The 22831-nt window shown below is 45.3% G+C and overlaps 1 protein-coding gene across 1 annotated transcript in view; it reads right to left on the bottom strand.

Annotated features, from left to right (window-relative positions):
* Window positions 1-283: 283 nt before the first annotated feature.
* LOC108577393 (mucin-17) overlaps window positions 284-22831 on the bottom strand; it is a 102387-nt gene continuing 79839 nt past the window's right edge. Inside the window, 22 exon segments of the mRNA XM_017940541.1 lie at window positions 284-319; window positions 751-1158; window positions 1472-1749; window positions 2061-2375; window positions 2760-3051; window positions 3136-3479; window positions 3725-3965; window positions 4058-4342; window positions 4984-5524; window positions 5824-6110; window positions 6530-8521; window positions 8605-9444; window positions 9526-9903; window positions 10009-10649; window positions 10865-11171; window positions 11281-11628; window positions 11750-12073; window positions 12147-12494; window positions 12762-13036; window positions 14287-15811; window positions 15941-16962; window positions 17860-22831. The exon segment at window positions 17860-22831 is cut by the window's right edge and continues 21 nt beyond it. Coding sequence (XP_017796030.1) covers window positions 284-319; window positions 751-1158; window positions 1472-1749; window positions 2061-2375; window positions 2760-3051; window positions 3136-3479; window positions 3725-3965; window positions 4058-4342; window positions 4984-5524; window positions 5824-6110; window positions 6530-8521; window positions 8605-9444; window positions 9526-9903; window positions 10009-10649; window positions 10865-11171; window positions 11281-11628; window positions 11750-12073; window positions 12147-12494; window positions 12762-13036; window positions 14287-15811; window positions 15941-16962; window positions 17860-22831 — 15999 coding nt within the window.

The following is a 22831-nucleotide window of genomic DNA, read 5'->3' as shown; positions in this document are numbered from 1 at the left end:
AGATAAATACGTTTGTAAATGTGTTTCTCTTTTGAGACGCTTTCCTTTCAATAAATAATCCTTTTAATTTAATACAATAGACGATTAAAGCTTCCCAATAAGAAGATTCGTTTAAATTATCTCCGGATAATCTCTAGTGTCCTTCGACTTGAAAGTTTCGCATTTTCGTTTTTTCTTTTTCTATCTCGTCGATTTGCGAATCTGTGGAGACTACCGTCCAGCGGTTTTGTGTCCACTGTCATCCGTCGACCGGATTTCCTTTGTTACTCGTACGATCTTCTGTCTAGAGGGAGTCGAAGTTCGATTCTCGATCGCTGGTCTGAAAGAATTGTTACTGTTTGTTGCATGTTCGCGTTATTTACTCGCGACGAGGAGAGATTAAACGTAGAATCTAATTTAGACAAAATGCAGCTGCCAAATTTTCGTTGTAAATCTTTAACGTTTCACTTCTATTAATTAAAATTTGTGAATTATGGAGGAAGCTGGTTTTATACCAAAGCAAAATTGCAATGATTTCAAAAAATTAACAGCGTTAATCTCGATCTAAATTGTCACAAAGAGGAAATTAAATTTCCGAACGGTGAATGAGGCTGGAATGGCAGTGATTAATTTAAGAAATTAACAAAGCTGGCCTCGATCTAAATTGTGAAAATAAGAAAGAAGGGAAATTTTCTACGCACAAAACACGAGAAACAACGAGGAGAAATGGAGAGACTTTTACGTGGAGCTCGAATTTCGCTCGTAACTCACCCTGTCCGGGCTGTAAAGAGGCGGATGCTGCGCCGGAAGTCTCAGCGTGCTTCCCAGATCCCTCTCGGCCATTGTGTGCCCCTCGCTGGCACTGTCTCTGGTGTCTCTGTTGTCTCTGCCATCCTTAACGCTGTTCCTTCGAGCGTCTGCGACTTTCGTCGGCGGTTGGATCGTCGTTTCTCCGCAGGATCTGGCAAGAGTCGAGCCAGCTTCGCCTAAATCGAGCCTCAGAAGCTTCGTCGGTGCTTGGATGGTCGTCTCGCCACAGGAACGCGCCAGTGTCGAGCCCAGATCCCCTTGAAGATCCCCGGTTCGCAACACTTTCGTCGCTGTCTCGACAGTGGTCTCGCCACAGGAACGAGCCAACGTCGACTCGGCGTCCATTTGTCGAGTTACCGTCGCCGACACCTGAGAAAAATTGGCCAATTTTTTTTGGAGAATATTTTACAAGAATTTGGTAAGAATAAATTTCTCGGCAAAAGAGTGCGAAATTTTGCAAATTTTCAGCGTTTACTTTGAAATTTCGTTACTTTCGCAATTTTCGAAGGTGGATTTCCAAATTTAAATTTCCATTCCCGTAGATTTGATACCTTTCAATTCTTAACTTGTAATTTTGAACTTGATGATATTTGCACTGAGCATTTGTCGATATATAAATTTTATACCTGGCGATTTTAATTAACGTTTCCAATTGAGAAATGTACATCTGAAAGAGGAATACCTGGAAACCAGCGCTAACAAGGGCGCCACTCGGCGTAGTCTGTGTTCTAACAACCTGGACATCAGCCTCCTTGCAATCCTTCGCGCTGGTTATACTCTGCTTCCTGTTTCCGGTGTTATGCGTGCCGCTGTCGAGGTAATTCAACAGCTTGTGCTCCTCTGTCGAGAACGTACTCATGCCGGACTTGTAATTCTGCGGTGACTGGGGCGCTGATCGATATTTCGCACGTGGGATCATCACTGTCAACGAACGATCTCGTTGTTCGTCGCTTACGGGTACTATAGTGATCCAAACAGTTCAGTGTTATCACAGAACCCTTCCAATATCACGAGATAAACACGAAAAAGTAAAAAATCATAAATGGTAGGATGGAAGACATTAAAAATTGTCTAAAGACGTTCGTCTAATTTTTTTAGAATTTAAAAAAGAATTCTTGCAATCTGAGTCCACGAAAATTTTTCTATCGACTATTTTCACTCACAGACATTGACAGTGCCGTTGAATTTTATTTCCAACGAATTCCGAAGTTTAGAAAATCTCAATGAAAAAACCCTTTCTAATTAAACTTAATTTCGCGGAGAAACCGCACCTGGTGCAGGTATCGCGCTAATTTTCCTCGGCGGATGCCTCGGTTTCGCGCTGATTTTGCGAATGGGCCTCTTGGTCGGCGGCATGGGTGCAATCATCTGCGGGGGTGGTGGCAGAACATGTGGCACGTGGTGAGGAATCGCCAGATCTGTCACACTACCCTCGCTACTCGTGTCACCGCCCGTTCCAGGAATCATAGCCCTTCTGTCCCCGGTCCTTCGTTTCCGACTCGGTTGACGGAAGCACGCCATGCCCACGCACACCGCCAGAAGACCCAGTAATATTGCACCGGTCGTAACCAGAGCTATCAGTAGCACTGGAAACAGATTTATAGCCCAGTTAATGGTGATATTAAGGCTTCACGTGCGGGATTGTGTGTTTTTCGAGATCTCAGCTGTTCAACGCACTGGTGTCTACGATTATACTTTATCTACTTACGAGGAATAATATACATTTTTGTCGAGAAATAAAAGAAACGAAGAGAAGTCTATTTTGCAATCTTTCTGATTGGAAAATAACGAGAGAGAAATTCTGATCAGGTAAATCCACCGATTACAATTTATTGTGAAACTTGGTTTTTCAATTTCCTCTTTGGTTCTTTAGTGAATTTTGCGCATAGTGATAGCAAAATCTCATTGTATAAAATTATTCCTATAAAATATTGAGAATAATTATGTGATAGAAAATTTCGTAAATTCACCTTTGAGGTTCACCTGACATCTCTGACCACTGTGCCAAGGGAAGCACTCACAGACCTCTTGTCCATTAGTGTTCGTCACGCAGTGTCCCTTATTATTACAACTCGGACACCCTAATGGCGCCTGAGAGCAAACTCTGCCAGGATACGCCGGATTCTCGGACAGATCTGCCCATCCCTCTTTACAGGAACACTGATAAGAGCCTCGTAGATTGAAACAGGCTGCGTTTGGCGAGCAATCGTGATGAGGTCCTCCTTCTACCGTCGCGCACTCATCGAAATCGAACGCGTTGATCTGAAATGCAAAATTTTCTCACGTATCACCCTATAATTACGAAGATTCTTAATGAAAATTTTGAATATTTTTTTGAACATTCACCATCTCAAGATTTTTCGAAGCATAAACCTCGGTGCCTCCTAGACTATAGTTACTTCCAATTAGATACTTTCTAAGTACTTCTTTCAGCCTCGTTTCGTTAGCATTATCGCTGAGCTGAACGTGGAAATCGACTTTCGTTGGATCAGGTGAGAATCGAGCGATCTTCAGTCCTCTGTAAATATCCCTAAGATCACTCTGCATTAGAGTTCTATCTAGAGCATCTTTGGTTGGGCTTAGCAATCGTCTGAAAGCTGTTGACGAGGAATCGTTCATGCTGGCTTCGTAGGTTACTGGTTCGTGTCCAATGCGCTCCAAGCCGACTCGTAAAGTGTAGGTGTAAGTAGCTGTGATTGTTTTCAAAAATAAATTAGACATTGATGAAATTTTATGTATTTTTAATCCCTCGAAATCTTGTTAATTCTATTTTTTCTCAATTTTTTCATGCCTTTAACCTTCTTCAAATTTTTTGACAATTTTTTGGTAATGCTATTTAACTTTTAGAATTTATTGGAAATTAATTAGACAAGCTGTACCAAATAGATAAGCTTCTGAATTGTGCTTGAGGATATTTACTTGGTTAGTAACTTACGTTTGCAAGGTCTGTCAGGGAACATTCTCGCAAAGCCAGATCTACAAACGCATCTCATTTCACCGGCAACTTCCGCGCATATTTCAGCCCTAGATCCTCTACATTCTGGAGTACACTGATTGACAACAGGTTGGAGAGACACCACAGGTGCTCCGAGAACTCCGCCAGCAAGAACTCTGTGAACTTCGTTTCCGGTTGGATCTTGCTCATCCCTCGAAATATCGCCGTATTCAGCTTCCACCTGTATAGAAAATTGGTTTGTTAAGTAGAATTTATTTTTAGCGTAATTTTAGGTATGTAATTTAGGAGTTTGGATTTGTTTCTTACGTTTACCTCTTCAGCACCAGGTGCTGGTGGTTTTTGATCACTCATCACCACGAAGATGGAATCATTATCGACCACGTTTTCGTAAGACGATGGTATTCTAGTCACTACTGATTGCAAAATTGTTGATGTAACAGTGGAAACTACGCTGGTTGGACGCAATAGCGTTTCCGTTACTGTTTCAACCGTGGTTGATGTCATCGTGTGGGTGAGGAGTAGAGTGCGCGTGGTTGGAGGAGAACCCAGCACCGACGTTTCCGTTCTGGTTACCGTTGATGTCTGGAATCGTGTCACCTGTGTGAGAAAAGGCGATGAAGACGATCGACGAAGGGAAAATTTTTCAGTGCTCAAATTTTTTAATTTTTAAGCTTTCGAACTCCCAAACTTTTAAACTCCCAAACTTTTACACTCTCAATCTTTCAAATTCTCAATCTCTCAAATTCTCAATCTCTCAAATTCTCAATCTTTTAAATTTTCAATCTCCCAAATTCTCAATCTTTCATATTCTCAATCTCTCAAATTCTTAATCTTCCAAATTTTCAATCTCTCAAATTCGCAGTCTCTCAAATTCGCAGTCTCTCAAATTCTCAATCTCTGAAATTCTCAATCTCTGAAATTCTCAATCTTTCGAATTCTCAATCTTTCGAATTCTCAATTTTTCAAATTCTCAATCTTCAAAATTCTCAATCTTTCAAATTCTCAATCTTTCAAATTCTCAATCTCTCAAATTTTCAAATCTTCAAACTTTCAAATTTTCAAATTTATCAATCTTCCATTAGATTTTCTCATTAAAGAACTATCGCAATTAACTTGACATTGCAAATTCTCTTTTCCCCGAGATGTCTCCCACGTTCCCCATAGTCCGCAACTATTCCAAACACTCGACCAACACCACAATCCCAAATTCTACCATAATTCTAACCATCACAACTCACCTCTTTAGGCTTCGTATGAACGCTCGTCGTCCCATTAACAGCGTCACGTGTCACACTGTTAACGTCCTTCGTCATCTTGATCACCGACTCGTTTCTCCTGTCGATATTCCCTGACAACGTGCTCGTTACCTTCGTTACCGAGCTGTCGACCCTGGTGACCACGCTGGCCAACTCTTTCACGGTCGTCTCGTTCGTTCGTTTACGTTCCGTAGCTGGTGAAACGACCACCTTCGAAACCTCATTCTTCGTCATCGTTGGTCGTGGCTCCTCCTTTTCACTCGTGCTCACCGCGTGGCTCAAACTTTCCGTCGCTTCTACTTTCGTCGATGGTAATACATTGTCGTGACTCGATTCCAAAAATACCGGATGTTCAGGACGTTTCACTGGATTTCGAGGAATATCGAAATTATGCGATCTAGTTGGTTCCACGTCTCGAGTGGTCGACGATCTGCTTGGTTGAATGTGGTCCACTTGGAGTGGTCTTAATTTCGTTGGTATTACCAGATTCGTGGTTAACATTGCTGTTGGTTGCACCGATATCCTGCATTTTTTGGGGAATTATTAAAAAATTTTGATTATTAATTTTAGATATTTTTAAAAGATTTCTAAACATTCTAGCGCCAAAAATTAATTATACCAATGTTGAAAGTAATGTTACCTATTTAAAAATAATTTTCTAGAGAACAGTGTCCGAGTAAAATATTACGTATCAATTTGAACCATATTTAAGGAGAAAGTTTCTTACAGTACAGTTATTTGTTATTAATGACAGCAGGAAAAATGATGGATCCAACTGAACGGTTTTCAATGTGTTTAACAAAGAAAAAAGTGTTCGAGTACCTGGATACTGGCTTCGTGTCGAATGGTCGCACGGTGTAGATGCTAACGTGCTCTGTCATCCTCGTTTCGACTGGCCTGAGAATCTCAGGCACGTCCACCACGACTGGAAGATCGACAGTGCCATGTATGATCGGTATCTTTGATTCAATGTCCTGCACCACTGGTATGTGGGACGTTGCGACGGCTGTCGCGATTTGGATCGATCCGGACACTGCCACCGCTGGTCTCACCGTCGCTATTTCGAGGGGTCTCGTGGTTTGAGTTACTGGCGGTGGAGGGACCATGTCCTGAAGTAAATTTCAGCGTAATTAAAAAATCAACTCAAATTATCAAAAAATACTTATTTTCTTCCTTTTCATTTCATATCTCCCATTAGTGTGTCATTATTTTAAAATAAACCCTCCAACATTTAAAAAAGAAATCTAATTTTAATTACTAAGCTTAAAAAATAATTGAAACCATGAAATATAAGATATTTAAAAATCCAATTTCTCTGAATATTCCAAACACCAAATAAGGTAACAAGCGTATAAAAAGAAAAAATAAACCTAGTGATCAAATTCTTAGGGTTCTTCCACAGTATGAAAATTTCTGAGTACTCAAATTTAAAAAATTCTTAGCTTTCGTCCCCAAATTTCTGACAACTGAAATTGAAAAATTGAAATATTTTCCGAATATCAAATGACTCTCCTGAAAATGAATTCACCTGAGAAAGCAGTTCCACGATGAAAGGCCTAACAAGAGAAGGTCTCGGACTAGGAGGTACCATGCTGACACTAGGCAAAGGCGCGACAGAAGATTCCTTCAAAGGAATATACTTAGGCGGCGGCTTCAAACCAGACTCGTTAACAGTCACAAACGGGAATCTATCTTCGGTAGGACCATTGGTAGTGGTAATATCAACAGGTGGAGGCGATAAACCAACAACATCCCTCGAAGGAATAGGTGGAGGCTTCAGATCCTCTTCTTCGTTCTTATTCGACTGGTTCAAGCCGACAGCAGGTCTCAAAGGTGGAGGCATCATGTCTCTAGATGGAACATTCATTCCTTCCATACTACTCAACATGTCTCCGGTAGACGTTTCAACAGGACGTATCCTAATCTTGCTCTCGTGATTCATGGAATCAGCTTTATTTGCATCCGAGGCAGCGAAGTTCGTCTGATAAGACGTATCAATCGTTTCCTCGTTCTTCTTCTTATCGCTAGAATGATTCGTCGTGATCAACATACTCGGTGGTCGTTCAGTTTGCGTCTTACTATCCACTTCTTCCCCTATCGCTTCCACAGGCATGGAGAACCTGATGTTCGGTCGATTTTCAGGCTTAGAATTAGCTGTCGTGATAGTGATCGGTCCAGGTACCGGAGGCTTAGGTTTGGTGACGATATGAGGATACTCTGGATGGATTCTCGTTCCTGATCCGTAATCCTGTTGGCCTACTTTAGGACGATTTTTGTCGGGACCTAATTTCACACTCTCGGTGCTAGTTTGAGAGTACTGATTTTCGATTTGAATAGGAATTGAGTTGTTTCTGAAGAGATTCTTCAAGATTTCAGTCTTGTTAGCTGGAATCTCGCGTTCGTCTGGTCTCTGGTCAGCAACCTTCGTTCCACCATCCCAGTTTAGGTCCATGAAACCTCCTAATTGAAGGTTACTCTGGTTCAACTTACTTGGATGACTCAAAGTGTTGTTCATGAAGGATTCCAGACTTCCTGGTTTGCTTTCGGTGGACTGTTTCACCTGGTCAGGCCTCGTTTCTGGCGTCTGACTTATTATCGACGGTCTGGGGTACAATACAGGCCTAGTTTCCACTTTGTTCACGACAGGTGGTCTAGAATACGGTCTGCTAGGCTTGTCTACTTCAGGTACAAACTGTGGAATGATCGCTGGTGGCTTCAAGTCTATAGTGTCGTCACGTTCGCGAGTCCTTGGTGTCGAAGTTTGCTCGCTGTGCTGATTCTTGTGACTGATAGGTATTATCTTGTTCCCGTAGTAAGTCGATGGTACACCTTGCACTATGTCGTACTCAGGCTTGTTCTCCTTCCATTTCTGTCCGTAAGTCGACTCTTCGTGTCCAGTGTACACGCCGAACGGTTTTCCTTGGACTATCGGCATTTCGTGCACCTTGGTGTTGTAGTAATTAGGTCCGTGAGGTATCTGCGTCGGTGTTCCTTCGTTTTTATGGGTGAACGGAGCTCCTGGACTTATCCAGATTGGCTTGTCGTTCTGTTCCTCACGATGATCGATTTCTCCGACTGGTTTGCCCATCACTGTACTACCCGGAGCCACGTTTCCATAGGAATCCTTGATCTTCGAGGTTGTATTATTACTTTGGCTAACTACAGAAGCTTCGTCCCTTGTTTTATCAAACTTCTGTGTGTCTTTGACCTGATTATGGTAGTTCACAGGCTCGGAGGCGCCAATTTCCGAATCCAGTGTCTTCTCAGTTTGACTGTTACTCTGCCAGGTCTCTGGTGTTCCTTCTTGATTAGGCAAACCTTGATCGAAGTTCAGAATTTGAGCGTTTATTAACAATGGCTTAGTTTCGTCGTGTTTTATCTTAGGATTCGATGGATTGTGGTACTCTATGGCTCCAGTAGGAACGTGTTCCTCGGTTCTCTCTGTTTGAGGTCTCATTTGTATCACGTTTGGTGGTCTTTTTTCGGGGTAGAAGTGGGGTGGTCTGTCTTGGAGATCGATCTGTTGGAAAAATTGAAGAGTAAATATTCTATCATGCAGAAAATAATATTAATCAAAATTAAACACCTGACAGCTTCGTTTACCTGAAGATGAGTACCAAACGGAGGCTGCCTCTCAGTCACCACTTCTTTCAAGATGTCCCCAGGCGTTGAAGTGGCCAATCTAGGAGGTTCGTGATAAATCTGAGGGTTGTTGATCGGTCTATGAGGTAGCACGAAGGTATTGCTATTCTGCGGCTTCGTTGGGACCCTCTGAGGTCCGTTGTAAACTGGTTTCCTGATATTCGGCCTCTCTACGTAGATCGGTCTCTCCAGAGGACGATTTGTCGTCGATCTCATGGGTGGACGAGGTCTCAGTCTATTGTTCATCAAGATCCTAGGTGGTTTCTTGTCTGCCTTCCAATTAGAATTCAAAACGATCTCGTTTCCTGAGTCTGGCTTGGCTAGTAGGATATATCGATGGGAATTATCCTGTGGATTGGACATTTCCGTTCTTCTAGGTGGACTACTCGACTCTCCAGGCTTTGGAATCTTCGAAAATTGTCCTCGAGGTGGTAAATGATTGTTAGAGTGCGTATGAGAGTGAACAGATGGATGTGGTATACTCTGAGGACGAACGTTTATGGTTTCTGGTCTATGGTGGACCAAGATTTCCGTGTGCACGTGACCTTGGCCACCTAGAACACCTGAGTTGTCAGGATGTTTGATCAGGAGAACATCTGATGGTTTCTTTTCTGGTCTGAGAAGAGGCGCTTCTAATTTGTCCTGAGGTCTCTCGTAATCGAAACGACCTGGTGATAAGGGAATAGCTGGACGATTGATGGATGGTTTCTCGGGTAGAGTCTTGAAGTTTAGTGGAGGCGATGGTGGGACCATGTAGTCTGCTGGATCTTTTCCGTTTGAGTATTGAGGCAGATCTTCCACCTGATAATTAAAATTGGTTAAGTAAGAAGAAGCTGATAATTCGACTAGACTTTGTTCAAGTAGAAAATCTTGGACACTCACTCTTTGGATTCCAACAAGTCCTAAACCTACTTCTGACTCAGGATAAGGCGATGGATCGTCGAAATATTGTCCACTGATGTGTGGTTCACTTGTGTCACCGAATATCAACGCTTGAGTTCCACCCTGAGGAATCACCACGTTGGCTACCTGACTTGGTTGGATATTCACCAACAATGGCTGACCTGTCGATCTATCGATCACGTGTGGAACTTGATGGACTATGGGCTCCGATGGCGTGTGTTTTGACTCTGAAGTTTGAACGATAATGGGAGTTTCGTGGAGGGGGTGATCCTTCTGGGCCCATGGTGGTCGTTTCTGCTCTTCAGGTGGAATATTAGGCCACGGTTTCTCTATTGGTGGTCTTCCTGAATCGATTTTCTATCAAATTTGACATAATATTAAATTTCAAATTCCAAGAGCAAGGTGTCTAAATATTCGAGAAACTTAAATAATCGACACTTGAAGTAAAGAATTGAAGCGTACCTGATCAAATTGCGGATGATGAGGATGAATCTTCAGAGGATCCTTCGCGCTCCAGGGTCTCCTCGACTTCTCAGGACTCCATTCCGGTTCCTTTATGTTCGAATTAGGATTTGCGTACTGCTCCACGTTGGGTCTGTCAGGCGGCTTCAGCAGAGGATCGTTCTCCAGCACGTCCTGCTTCGAACCCATCCTCTTCGGCGGTGGAGACTGAACAGGGAGCAACTTCTGCGGTTGTTTGTGCATCAAAGCAGGATTCCCGTCGATGGGCATCGAAACTGGTATCTTCAAATGCTCTTCGTAGACCTGATGCGCGGGGTATATCTGTATCTGCGGACCTTTGTGACCCTGAAGCGTTTGCTGAGGCTGAGCATCGTCTCGATCGTTCTCCAGAACCTCGAGAACCGGATGAACTGGTATATTGGGAACTGGTAGCGGCGGTGGTTTCATTCCGATGTGTTCCTCGTCTTCGAGGAAGGTTTGAGGCGGTCTCGGTGCCATTTTTCCCGGCTTACCGATGATCACGTCGCTGTTCGCCGTGATCACCTCGCCCGGTGAGATCGGAATTCCATCTGCAAGGCTCGAGGCCACTTTGTGACGAGTTTCTGCGATGTAGTTGTGGTTGAGGTTCGCGAGATGAGCACCTTGAGGAGGATTCGATAAAAGTGTCCATAAGTCGCTTTACCATTTAAAAATTTAATTAGCTATTTTAGAATTTTTATTTCAAATTTTGAAATTTATGCCGAAGAGACTTATGAGTCACGTATGGTTAACTTCAAAGGTAGAAGTGGGTTTAAGTAGGATAGGGGTAATGTATTTTACATTTTGTATTTTTTTACTCGTATTTTTGTGGAAGTACCTATGTTTTGGCTTTCAGCAGCTTCGATGTCTCCATCAGCGAACTCAGCCACTGGTATATAAATTGGCGATCTCTGTGTGGTCACTTCTTGAGCCTCTGCCTGCGGCGTCGAGTCATTTCTGCGTGTTGCAGTTGTTTTTCCCTGTAGTAGGCCAGCCATCGCCGTAATTACCGGTCCCAAAGCCGACAAACTATTGATCCCCAACGATCCCAGACTGAGAAGATTGCTTACTTGAAGATCACCTGTGTTCTGAGTAGGGGGTTTCTTGTTTTGACCAGTCTCTGAAGAAACTGTCACGTTATTTTCCTAAGAATCAAAATTTAAACCTTCAAAGTCTAAAAGAAACACCAAAAACCAAATTCACGAATATTCCAATTTAAATATCGATAAACAATAAAAATCTATCGCAAATTACCTGAGTGATTTGCTCAGAAGGTTTCAAGTTCGACTCGTTAATAACCGGAGACGATTCAGTGGTCACCGAGCTAGCAGAAATCACTTCGTCCTTCTGGATATCCACCGTAGGTGTTGCTTCTAAGAAACTGCTACTCGTAGTAGGATCAATCTGGTCCTCCTCGTCGAAGAAAATAATCGTCGACCCTGTCACCACATTTTTCACCGGGTCAGAATGATGTGCCGTCGTCAATAAAGCGTTCATGTACCCAGCGTCCAGCAAACTAGGCGCTATCGATTCTGTAACCACGTTCTCCACTATGTGAGACCTTGAAGAGACTGTGGTGGAGGTTTCTCCGTCTGGTCCAGCCTGAAATTGAACGAAAATTTTGCAAATTGCAATTTTTCGTTCATAACGCATCCATCATCTTCAAAAGGGTCAACAAGTATCCATTCACGAGCAAATTTCTAAATTGAACCATTTAATTCACCTGAAGCAACGTGGTAAAGTACGTAAACGTGGTCAGATACGTCTTCGTGGCGAAAATTTGAATAGGTTCCGGTGTAGGGTTAACCAAAGCTGTTTTCGTGGTGGTCTTCTTCGCAGGCACTTTCTCCAGCACGACGTCAGTGGACGTAGCAACGTTCGTTCGAACCACGGTGTTACCTTTCTCCAGGAAGGTATTGTAGTAAGTATAAGTGATGTAGTACGTCTTCATGACGTCTGTCATGCTTTCCTCCGTGCTGTCCAGCGCTGTTAACGTTGTCGTGACGCTGGTTGGACGTGGAGGTGGCGCAGACTCTGTTATTATGAGCTGAAGAAGAAATTCTGTCCCTTAGACGATGTTTAAATTTCTTTTTGCACGCTGATCGTCGTTTCTTACGTACCTGTGTGATAGTATCGCTGGTGGTGTCTATTTTGGTGCGTCCATCCTCCATCAAAGTTTTCTCCAGCATTCTGGTGCTTAGATAGGTGTTCGTTTCCGGTCTGGGTGCTTCGGAAGGCTCGAGAATCATATCGAGATAATGTTGAGGAGCGGTCACTGTGTTTGTTATCACTTTTGTGCTACTTTCCAGGGCGTCGTTTATGTTGGAATGATCGGTGTTCAGGGTTAAGTAGGTGTAGGTGGTTTTGAACACTTCTGTTCGTAAAGTTGGAGACGCTTCGAGGGTCACCGCGGCTGTCTCTGATCCTGGCTTCCGGTGGCGCTCTTCTGTCGCTGTGTTCGCTATCACCTTGAGGAATTTCTTGTTTTTTAAATGTATATTTTATTTCGTAGAGTTTTCAAGAATTTTCAAATCAGAAGTTCAGAAATTTTAGAAAATTCAGAACCGAATCAAAACCATTAAAAAATTGGTAGATTTAATAATAAATAGTAAATATACCCAGAGGAATACACAATTTTCCTTAAAATATCAAGGTTTACGATATAATAATTTTAAACATTAAAAATTTAAATTAAATCTATTTAAATTATAATAAACGAGAATATTATACCGTACCTGCTGTTCCGTGGACACGGTAGTGGTCCCGTCCTTGGTAATGGTGGTGAGGTACGTGAAGGTGGTCGTGCAGGTCTTCGTGACAAATTCATTCGGCTTATCTTGCGGAAGCATCATGACGACCGCGTCAGACAATGTCAGCGTAGGCTGAGGCATCGAGTTCTCCCATCGTAATGCCGGCGTTGGTCCTGCCACGATCACCTCCACACCGTTCGACATGACGCGGGTGGCCAGATTCAACCTTCGACCTTCCTCATCTTTCCCTTCGTGTTCTCCTGTCGTTACAATTCCACGATCAAACGATTACAACATGACAAACAATCACCGCCTTTTCACTTTGCCAATACTATCTTATCAAAGGAATACACTTATGCATTTAAATAGGGTACATCTGAAATAAACACGAGTATAATTTCAACAGTTCACAGGTGCGTACAGGTACGCCTGGATAACCTGTTCACGGCTCGTGCCTCGCTGCAACGGTTATCCAGGCGTCTCATACACGGTATACATACGTCGTTGTATAGTTGGTGGAAGCGATATGAGATTCTCGAAAAAAAGAAGAAATTGATGGATTGTATAAAATGGAAAGTAGAAAAAGATGATAATTTTTTTCATTGTGATCTCGTTATATTGGTCCCATCAACTATACGCAGTTGAAAAAGAAAAAAAAAAAAAAAAAAAAAAAAAAAAAAAAAAAAAAAAAAAAAAAAAAAAAAAAAAAAAAAAAAAAAAAAAAAAAAAAAAAAAAGAAATTAAGTATGTACAAAATCACACGTCATTTACAGGTATATGTACAGTTCACTCAGAGTTCTATTGTACAGAAAAACAATTTAGACCGCCATAAAGCCAATCGAAGTGAGACTCGAAGGAGCGTCTGTACAATCTCCAGCGAACAAGTCGCTGGAGATGAGATATCGTATTAGTCTAGAGAAAATATATTGCTTTATACATCGATCATCCAGTGCTCTGATCAATTCATTCGACGTTAATTCTCGATTTTTTTGAAGACTTCATCGATCACAATAAGTGATATTTGAAAATTTGGAGAATTACATTATTCAATTCCCTTAGATACAAATTTGGCGACTCTGCAATCCCCTTAGACACAAATTTGGCGACTCTAAAATCCCTTTAAACAGAAATTAGACGACTCTAAAATTCCCTTAGACAAAAATTAGGCGACTCTAAAATCCCCTTAGACGCAAATTAAGCGACTCTAAAATCCCCTTAGACGCAAATTAAACGACTCTAAAATCCCCTTAGACGCAAATTAAGCGACTCTAAAATCCCCTTAGACGCAGATTAGGCGATTCCAAAATTCCCTTAGAAACAAATTAGGCGACTCCAAAATCCCCTTAGAAACAACTCAGACTGTGAATTCTTCCAAAAATCTTTCAGAAACCTACACAAAGTCTTCCATTGGCAACGCGTTAGTCACCAATTTTCCACTCGAACTCAGAGCACTCGAGGATCGCTACATGAGGAGGAAAGGCTTCACGCGGAGCCAGTTTCAGCTACTCACCAGCAACGGGCACAGGGCTATACACAGACGAAACGGCATACGCTGACGACTCCACGGTAGGAGTGACAGTCACCGTGACAGGCACCGTCAACGTAAGCGTCGTCACTCTCGGTCGGACGGTCGTCGAGGACGTCACTTTCGTCTCCAGTCCGTTCAGTTGTGTCACCACGTACGTGTACGTTCTCAGTCGTGTCGACGTCACCACCGTCTCCGTATAGTAAACGCTCGTGCTCGGCTCTAAGTCCGGCGTCACGTCGGACCTGGTCTCGTGCTCGACGTCGATCGGTTTCGACGGTAGAATTTCAGGGAAGTCTGGCCTCGACAGGGACAAGTACAGATCGTCCGCCAGGCCTGCCTCGATCTCCTCGGGGGTCGGTGACGTGATAGACGTCGTCACCGTTCCGATTTCGACGGTCGACGTCGCGTCGAGCACCTCCGAGGTACTCGTCGCGTCTGACAAAGAGGTGTAATCGACCTCCAGGGGGATCACAGTCGGGATTTCGGAGTCGTCGAAGTAATTAGGGCTGGTGGAATCGTGTGACGTCGGTTCGGACGTCTCTAGAGGCAGGACGCTGGCGAAACTGGGAGATACGTCGACGAAGGACGAAGTGGATTCGGTAAATGGTTGTATAGGTTCTACCGTCAAGCTTTCTTCGTTCTCCTCAGGCTCGATCGAAGACTCTGAAGCTTTTTTATGGGTAGTGAAGGCTACCGTGTCTACGAGAGACCTTCCAGTTTCTGGTTTTACGCTTAGAATGGTTGATACGTTGGGATTTTGAGTGTCTTTCTTCGAGTCCTCGGTAGCTTTCGACGGGGAATCGGGAGATTCGACGTCTTTTCTGGGGGAGTCTTGGGGAGAATCGTGAGATTCCGATTGGGTTATTGTGACGCGAGATTCGACGTCTTTTCTGGGGGATTCTTGGCTATCAGGCGGTGAAGAATCGTGGGATTCTGATTGGGTTATCGTGACGTGAGATTCCACGTCTTTTCTAGGGGGATCTTTAGAATCTTCAAGTGGAGATTCTGTAGATTTAGTTTCAGGTGTTGCCGCATTAGATTCTACACTTTCTTCAGGGGAATCATCAATGTCTTCTGAAGAAGCGTCTTCGAGTTCAGTTGAAACTGTCGTGATATCTTTTTCCAGCGATTCTTCATCTTCTTTCGACGAAAAATCTTCAGATTCAGTTTCAATTTCAGATTCAATCGGCTCTGTAGACGATTCAGGGTGTTCAGTGCTACTATGCTCATCTTCCCTCTCGACGATTATAGTAGTTTCTCTTTCAGAAGGTGTGGTTGTCTCCGTTTCTTCTTCGGGAACACTAAGTACAGTGGTTTCTACAGGTACAGTAGTTTCTACTGATTCAACTGTCGTTGCGCGTTCCTCTTCTTCTTCTTCTTCTTCTTCTTCTTCTTCTTCTTCTTCTTCTTCTTTTATATCAGGGAAACTGGTCGTTGGAACATCCTCCTCTGAGTCTTCTTCTAAACTTTCTCTCACAGTTGTTGCTTCCTCCTCCTCTTTATCCATCTCTTTCGTTTCTTCCAACGGCTTCACTGTCGTCGAAACATCTTCAAACCTTTCCTCTAAACTTTCTCTCGCAGTTGTTGCTTCTTCCTCCTCTTTATCCATCTCTTTCCTTTCTTCCAACGGCATCACTGTCGTCGAAACATCTTCAAACCTTTCCTCTTCCTTCAAACCAACCTCAGTCGTCGTTTGATGATCACCAACGTTATTCAATACTTCTTCAGGTTTGCTCGACGTAGTTTCCTCCTTCTCAGACAGATCAGTATCCAAAGAAGTACTCGAAACATCTTCCATCTTCGTCGACTTAGTCGTCGTAGCTACTTCTTCCTCATCCTCCTCTTCCTTCACACTTTCAGTCGTCGTTTCGACGTACTCATCTTCGTACTCTTCCTCATACTCCTCCTCAGCCGCCGGGAAGAAGAAATTATCGGTGATAATAACCGGCGATTCGACAGGACTCTCTTCCAACATCTTCGACTCAGTTTCCTTCGCTTTATCTTCAATTTCCACCTCCTCAGGCTTGCTGTCGATCACGTTAGGCGGTTCCTCAAGCTCAGGCGTAACTGTCGTGCTAGCTTCCTCCTTGTTCTCCGCTTCCTCCTCCTCTTCCTCTTCGGTGTACTCCTCCTCGTACTCGGAAGTCGGCGCAGTGAAGAAACCAGAGGTGATGATCGCGAAAGTAGACGTAGGTTGCACCGGTCTAACAGCGATCAACTTCTTCCTGGTAATCCTAGCTCTCTTCTCGCTGCTAGTCGGCAAGATCGTGGTAGATCCTATTTTCCTACGTCTGGTGATTGTCACTTTGTGTCTACCGGTCTCAGGACTGGAGGTGTCGGTCTCCAGGTCACCGTGAATCGTATTGGCCAAGCCTAATGTTCTCACACGAGTCACGACTATCCTCCTCGGCGTGTGACTCGCCACAGTCAACGATGGCTCCTCGGTTCTCTGTGCAATCGGTCTTCGTCTGACCACCGTGTACTTGTGCTGCTTTCCGTTCTTTCTCACAACAGGCACGCGGATTCTCACGCGTTTTCTCGGCGCCTCCTCGAGGTAGTCGTCGTTAATCTCGCTCGTTTCACCTCTAGCTTGCTCGTCGCTCGGTCGATAGCTGTCGTCAGGGTCGTATTGGTCATCTGAAAAGGCGACGTTTCTCTCTCGCTTTGGTGCACACACACACACACACTCTGTGATCCTTCTCGTTTTCTCTCGCGCGTGTATGTGTGTACGTGAAAGGATTTACAGAGGCAGCCCGGAGAACAACCGTGAGCAGAACAGGCGAAGGGGGCAAAAAATTGGTTCGTCTTTTTGTTTTTAGCGAGTTAGGCGAGAGTCAGCCGGTTAAACAAGAGAACCAAGTGGTGTCAGACACAAATCCCATCCTCATCCAATAACGGTATATCCGGTATTTCGTGCACTTAGTAGCTCGGGTGTTATCGATTTCTATCGACGTGTGACGATCCGACAACACCATTAGACAGAACAGGGTACCATGCGTCGCGTTCGATTTTGTCGCGTGTGGGCGCGCGTGCGGCGGCGGATTCGAGGTTTCGTGTTAGTCGAGTGGTCCCGGTGTAGGGCCACAAAAATTGGGGGGAAGAGATAATTCAAAGTACAAAGGGTGTGTTTGTGGGAGACAGATAGATAGATAGAGAGAGAGAAGAGACTGGGAGAGCGAACAGGACGTGATTTATGTGGAGTGTGTCGAGAGATCGAGGCGGAGAGACTCCCGATCAACCGAAGCTGCGAGCTTTCCGCGGTTCTTTCACCGTGGATCCTTCAGAATGATTCAAATCGACGATACACAATTAGCGTGGAATTCCTATTTACGAGTAAAACAACGAACAAGAAAAAGCACTGGCTCGTCAGAGCCGCAGAAAGGTCGTCAGCTTCGGTCTAGGTGGGCTTTTCATGAATCGTTGGATGGACTTACATTAATTAATCAAATCTGACGGCAGTTAATTATATTAGGGACGAAGAATTAAGGAGATAGTATGTCTAAGGATAAAGGGGTTAGGTGTGAATGGACGTGGAGATGTGCCGTCCGACGTCACCCACTACGCTCTCGAGACTCTGTGTCGGCGCGTGTGCGTCCATCGAGTCCTCGCTCCCCGCCAGCATAGTGATCTCTTCGGGGCCCGCGTGCAACGACGCAGGGATCGACGCTCTAACCTCGATCACCGCGTCCTCACCAAGGTCCCTTCGTCTTCGCGACGTGCTCACCACGTCGCCGACTTTCACCGTGCTCAGAACAGTACTGAACTCCCCTGGTCTCCGACCGGAAACGTACAACGTCACCACGCTGCTCTCTTCCCTTCCTCCGTTCGAATGATCCTCCCTTCTGTCGTTCGATTTACCGCGACCGTTTCGCGGCTTAGACGGTTTCTGATACTCTTGTACGTCCTCCTCTTCCTCGGAGTACTCGTAATTGTCGTGCTTGTAATCCGAGTCGGCCGGCTGATGCCTCCGTTCCACCTCTCCGGGCAGAGTGTTGCTCTGAGTGAACGGAGCAGCGGCGAACAGCGGGTCCAACAGCGAATTCGTGCTCTTAGGCGCTTGCGGTTGCTGAAGAAGGAGCAACAGAGAGTTCAAGTTCGCCGCTGGCAGAGCAGCTGTCGGTGTCACTACTACAGTGTCTGTGATGAACTCTGTCGCGGTGACCACGTCTGTGGAAGTGTCCACCAAGGTCGTTAGAATCTCCTTGCCGCGGAAGGTGAGCGGGATCACCGTGCTCTGTTGCTTGGTGATCGTAGTGACGTACGAGGTGGTACGCGTGTTGTACTGAGTGGACGGTGTGCCTTGGGGCTGCAGCAAAGGGTTAGGCTGACCTAACTGACCGAGCAGTAGCTGAGACAGCAGGATATTCGCGAGAGGTGCGTTTCCAGGTAGGCTAGGTTGCACCGTGGAGACCACGTTCTCCACGGAGTACACGGTCGTCGGTACTATCACGGATTGCGAGGCCCTGCGACCACCCAGGGTGGTCAGAGTGTGGGAGACGCGGGTTGTGGGCGTCTCGTGGAGTAGGAATCGGGTTACCTCGGTCTGACCTTGCGGATTCGTGCCTGTTACCTCGCTAACGATCACCACGAGTGGTCTGCCGCCTCCACCTGTCACTGTACTGTACTGAGAGGGGCTTAGAATCTCGGTGCTCGGCTGAGCGGTTACGATGTTCCTGTGCTCGGTGATACCGTTGTTCACAACTGGAATCGTCACTTCTGTCGGTACGTAATGAGTCACGGTGATGGTTCCGTCAAAGTCTGGATAGACAGTCGGTGCTTCTCTGATGTCTTCCAGAGATCCTCTGGATCTGGAAGTGGAGGAGCCTCTTCTGTTCCCGTTTCTACTGGAGGATCTTGAAGTGGTGCGACTGGAAGGTGGTACTCGACGCGTGCTGGTAGATTCTAGGGATTTGTTCGATCCGTTTCGTAGCCTTGGAGGTCTTACGCGGTCTGAGTTGTTCGTGATTGATCTACCGTTCGTTCTGGACCCTGAACTGTTCGGTCTTTTGTAGTTCGATCTGCTGGCAGAGGTTCCTTCTTTCTCTCGTAGAGTGAATTGTCTGCCATTGTTGGAAGTTGGAGACGGTTTTATTCTGGAAGAAGAGGTTCTTTCGCCGTTGTTCGGTTGTTTCGTTCTAGTTCTAGCCTTGTTTTGACTCAGTTCTGTGGACTCTGCTGACGATTTTTCGGGACTGTTAGCTGTCTTCGACGCTGGTCTAGACGTGGTCAGAGATCTTCCACGATTATTGTAACGCGCGATAGGTTTAGAATTAGGTTTTGCAGTCTCTTCTTTGCTAGACACGTTCTCACTGACGTCAGTCTTGTCTTCAGGTTTGCTAGACTGATTCGGTCTTCGGAATCGACTGGTCAGCGATCTCAACTGACTCGCCTGTCTACGTGTTCTTCGTGATCTATTGAACGGCCTGATCTGCACAGAAGGTTTGATAGACTTTCCAGAACGACGATTCACCGCTGTTCTGTCTTCGTGTTCGGAACCTTCGTAATCATTGTCAGTTATTTCCTCCACAGGTTCGTCGTCGAAGGTCTCCTCACCTTCTCCTTCCACGTCTTCCCTAGGCTCTATCTGTTCCTCAGTAGGAAGTTCCTGTTTCTTCCCAAATAGTCCTCGAGGCGGAAATAAACCTGTGCTACTCTGTCTAGGCCTTGTGGATATTGGAACGTTGGCTCTTCCATTGGTCCTGGTGCTGGTAACTCTAGGAACAGTGGGTGAAGTAGCTCTGTTCAAGTTTCCACTTCTCCTAGTGGTCGTCGATGGCCTGGGTGTCGTTCCAGTTCTTCCAGAGTTGTTCAAGTTAATTGGCCTTCGGAATCTCAGCAGAGGATTTGTCGATCTCCTCGAAGGCTCTGTGGTAGTCTGCAGAGGTGTTGTGATAGTCTCACCGTCCTCAACATCCTCTGTATAAGGAGTTTCTTCAGTTACCAAGGTGGTAGTAGTGAATTCGTTAGCATCGTTCTCTTGGTCATCGTGTCTCACCGTTGGCTGACCTCTCGACAAGGTAGAAGATGGTCGAATAGGTGATCTGTATCTAGTAGAGGCTCCAGGAAAAACAGAACTGGACCCACGAGTCGCAGCTCTGGCTGAAGAGCCTCTGATAGACGTTGGTCCACGTCTGTTACCTTGGAACACCGAAGACGGAGATATTCTCGTCTGAGCTCTGCCTCTGGTGCTTCCTGCCACGGTTGGAGGTACAGAACTAGTCGTTGGAGAGCCTCTTCTGCCTGAGAATCTCCTGGAACCAGACGGAGACAGCGTCGAAGAGTAAGGACCTATTGGAGAACTTATTCTGCCTCTGGACGAAGCGAATCTGTTCCCCTTTCCTGCTAACGTTGCAGTTATGGTCGGTGTTATGTCAGTCCTAGTGATAGTCGTTGCACCTTGTGCCCCCTTTCGTTTAGGATTGAACGTGGGCCTGTTTCTCGATGCAAATGGCCTGATCACTGGAGTAAACGTCCTCTTCCTGGTAGAGAAGGTCAATCTGGACTTCTTCTTCGTACTCTGTCCATCTTCGCCTTCTTCGTCTTCCTCTTCGCTCTCTTCGTTCTGTTCAGAGTCGTCGTCCTGATCTGGAGACTCCGTCGTAGGGTCTTCCGACAAGGAAGACTGGATCACTGCCGGCGAAGGCGACACTTCTGGAACATCTGTGGGCTTCGTGGGTGGCTGAGTCGACGTTGGTGAGATGTTGATCGTTGGAGTCGCTGACAGGAAGCTAGACGTGCTTTCTATGATCTGAGCGTATCTACCCTCGATACTGGTACCGATCACCTTCGACTGATAGAACGTTGTCGTTCCATTGTTCTCAATCTGTCCCTGAATCAACCTCACCAGACCAGTTCTGTGACCCTGGGTGGGTGGAATTGTAGCTTTCCTCTCTTCGTCTATCTTGGTACTCGAGGTACTCTCGATAACCTTCGCGTAGAGACCGTCGAACAGAGTTCCAATTTGCTTGGTGGTGAAATAAATCGTGGTGACTTCGTCAGCGTCTACCACGCTACCTTTGTTCATCGATAACACACCAGTTGGCAAGACCGGAGTAGGCACAGCCGATGGCAGTGGCGGTGTCTCGATTCTAGTCGAACTTTCTACAACCTGAGCGTACAAACCGTCGATATATGTACCATGAACGTCAGTTGTGTAATGAGTAGTGGTGCCATCGTTAACCTGGCTAGATCTAACTGTCGAAATTAATCCTATCTTTGGAAGTTCGCTGGTTTTCGACGGTGTGACCGGTTTCTCTTCGGTTTTCAACGTTTGCTGGAACACTGGACCGTCTATCGCTCTTCCAGTTGCCACTTGTTGAGTAGCAACAACGTCAGGAACAGAGACACTAGTGACGGTCTCTAATCTACTGTTCAAAATGGTCTCGTTGCCAATATAAGAAGTTGTGAAGTATGTGTACGTGGTATAAAAAGTGGTAGGTTCAGGTGAAACAGTGGAGGACTCTACGAGACTCGTAGACGACGAAGAAGAAGGTGTAGCGATTTCTTTGGAACTGGTCGTTCCTGGTTCCTCGATCTTAGAATTCTCTATAGGAAGAACGTCTGAAGGTGTCACTTCGTTGTCAGCTGTGATTTTCGACTCTTTCTCACTGGTGAGAGTCTCCTCGACGAACTCAGTCGTTGGTCTGTACGTCATGATCACACCTAACTCAACGGTAGGCGTAGGTGTCACTCCAGGTGTCAGAACGTTGCTGACAGTCTTCTCGCGACTGGTAGTGACAGTGTCACCACCTTTGTAGAAAGTTGTCCAGTAGGTAAACGTCGTGAAATATGTGACTGGTAAAGTACTCGTTTCCATAGCCACCACAGCAGTTGGCCTGATAGTTTCAGTGACTACGTTTGTGACAGTCTCCAGACGACTAGCCACGTTCGACTCGTCACCTTTGTACATAGTCGTGAAGTAGGTAAACGTGGTATAACTAGTCTGAAGCAGAAGAGTTGGCGCAGGTTCCACATCTTGATGATTCGACTCTGACAACTCTTGATCTTCGGGAACAGCGTTTCTCTTATCCATCACGTCTAAGACTGTACCACCACCAGAACTCGAAGTAGACACCACGTCGGTGACCATAGATCCTAGAACTTCTCCTTCGACCGGAGGATTAGGCGTCACTTGAGCGTTCACTTCGAAACCACGAAACAGATTCTCGGTGGTAGTCTGTTCTTCTACAGTAGTTGGAAACTCTGTGGTAGGTTCTAGTTTAGGTTCACCCATAGTGGTAGTTTCTTCAGCCTTGTTCCCTGCTTCTTGCTGCACTTTCTTCGCCACGAGAAGAGCCTCTTCTTGAGATTTCTGCCTCTGAAGAGCTTCCAAGTACGCCAAAATCTCTGGAGGAACAGCTGGCTTGATCGCTGGTTCAGCTTTAGGCGTGGTTGGTGCCTCGGTCTCTTGAGTGGCAGGTAGCACAGCAGTTGGTTGAATAGTTTCAGTAACTACGTTCGTGAATACTTCTGTTCTCGTTTCGATCTCCGTCTCGTCGTCGACGAAGATAGTGGTGAAGTAAGTGTA

The sequence above is a fragment of the Habropoda laboriosa genome, unplaced genomic scaffold, assembly GCF_001263275.1.
Source record: "Habropoda laboriosa isolate 0110345459 unplaced genomic scaffold, ASM126327v1 scaffold5, whole genome shotgun sequence".
In the NCBI taxonomy this organism is placed as follows: domain Eukaryota; kingdom Metazoa; phylum Arthropoda; class Insecta; order Hymenoptera; family Apidae; genus Habropoda; species Habropoda laboriosa.
The sequence above is the reverse complement of the archived record's forward strand: the minus strand, read 5'-3'. Positions and strand labels throughout refer to the sequence as shown.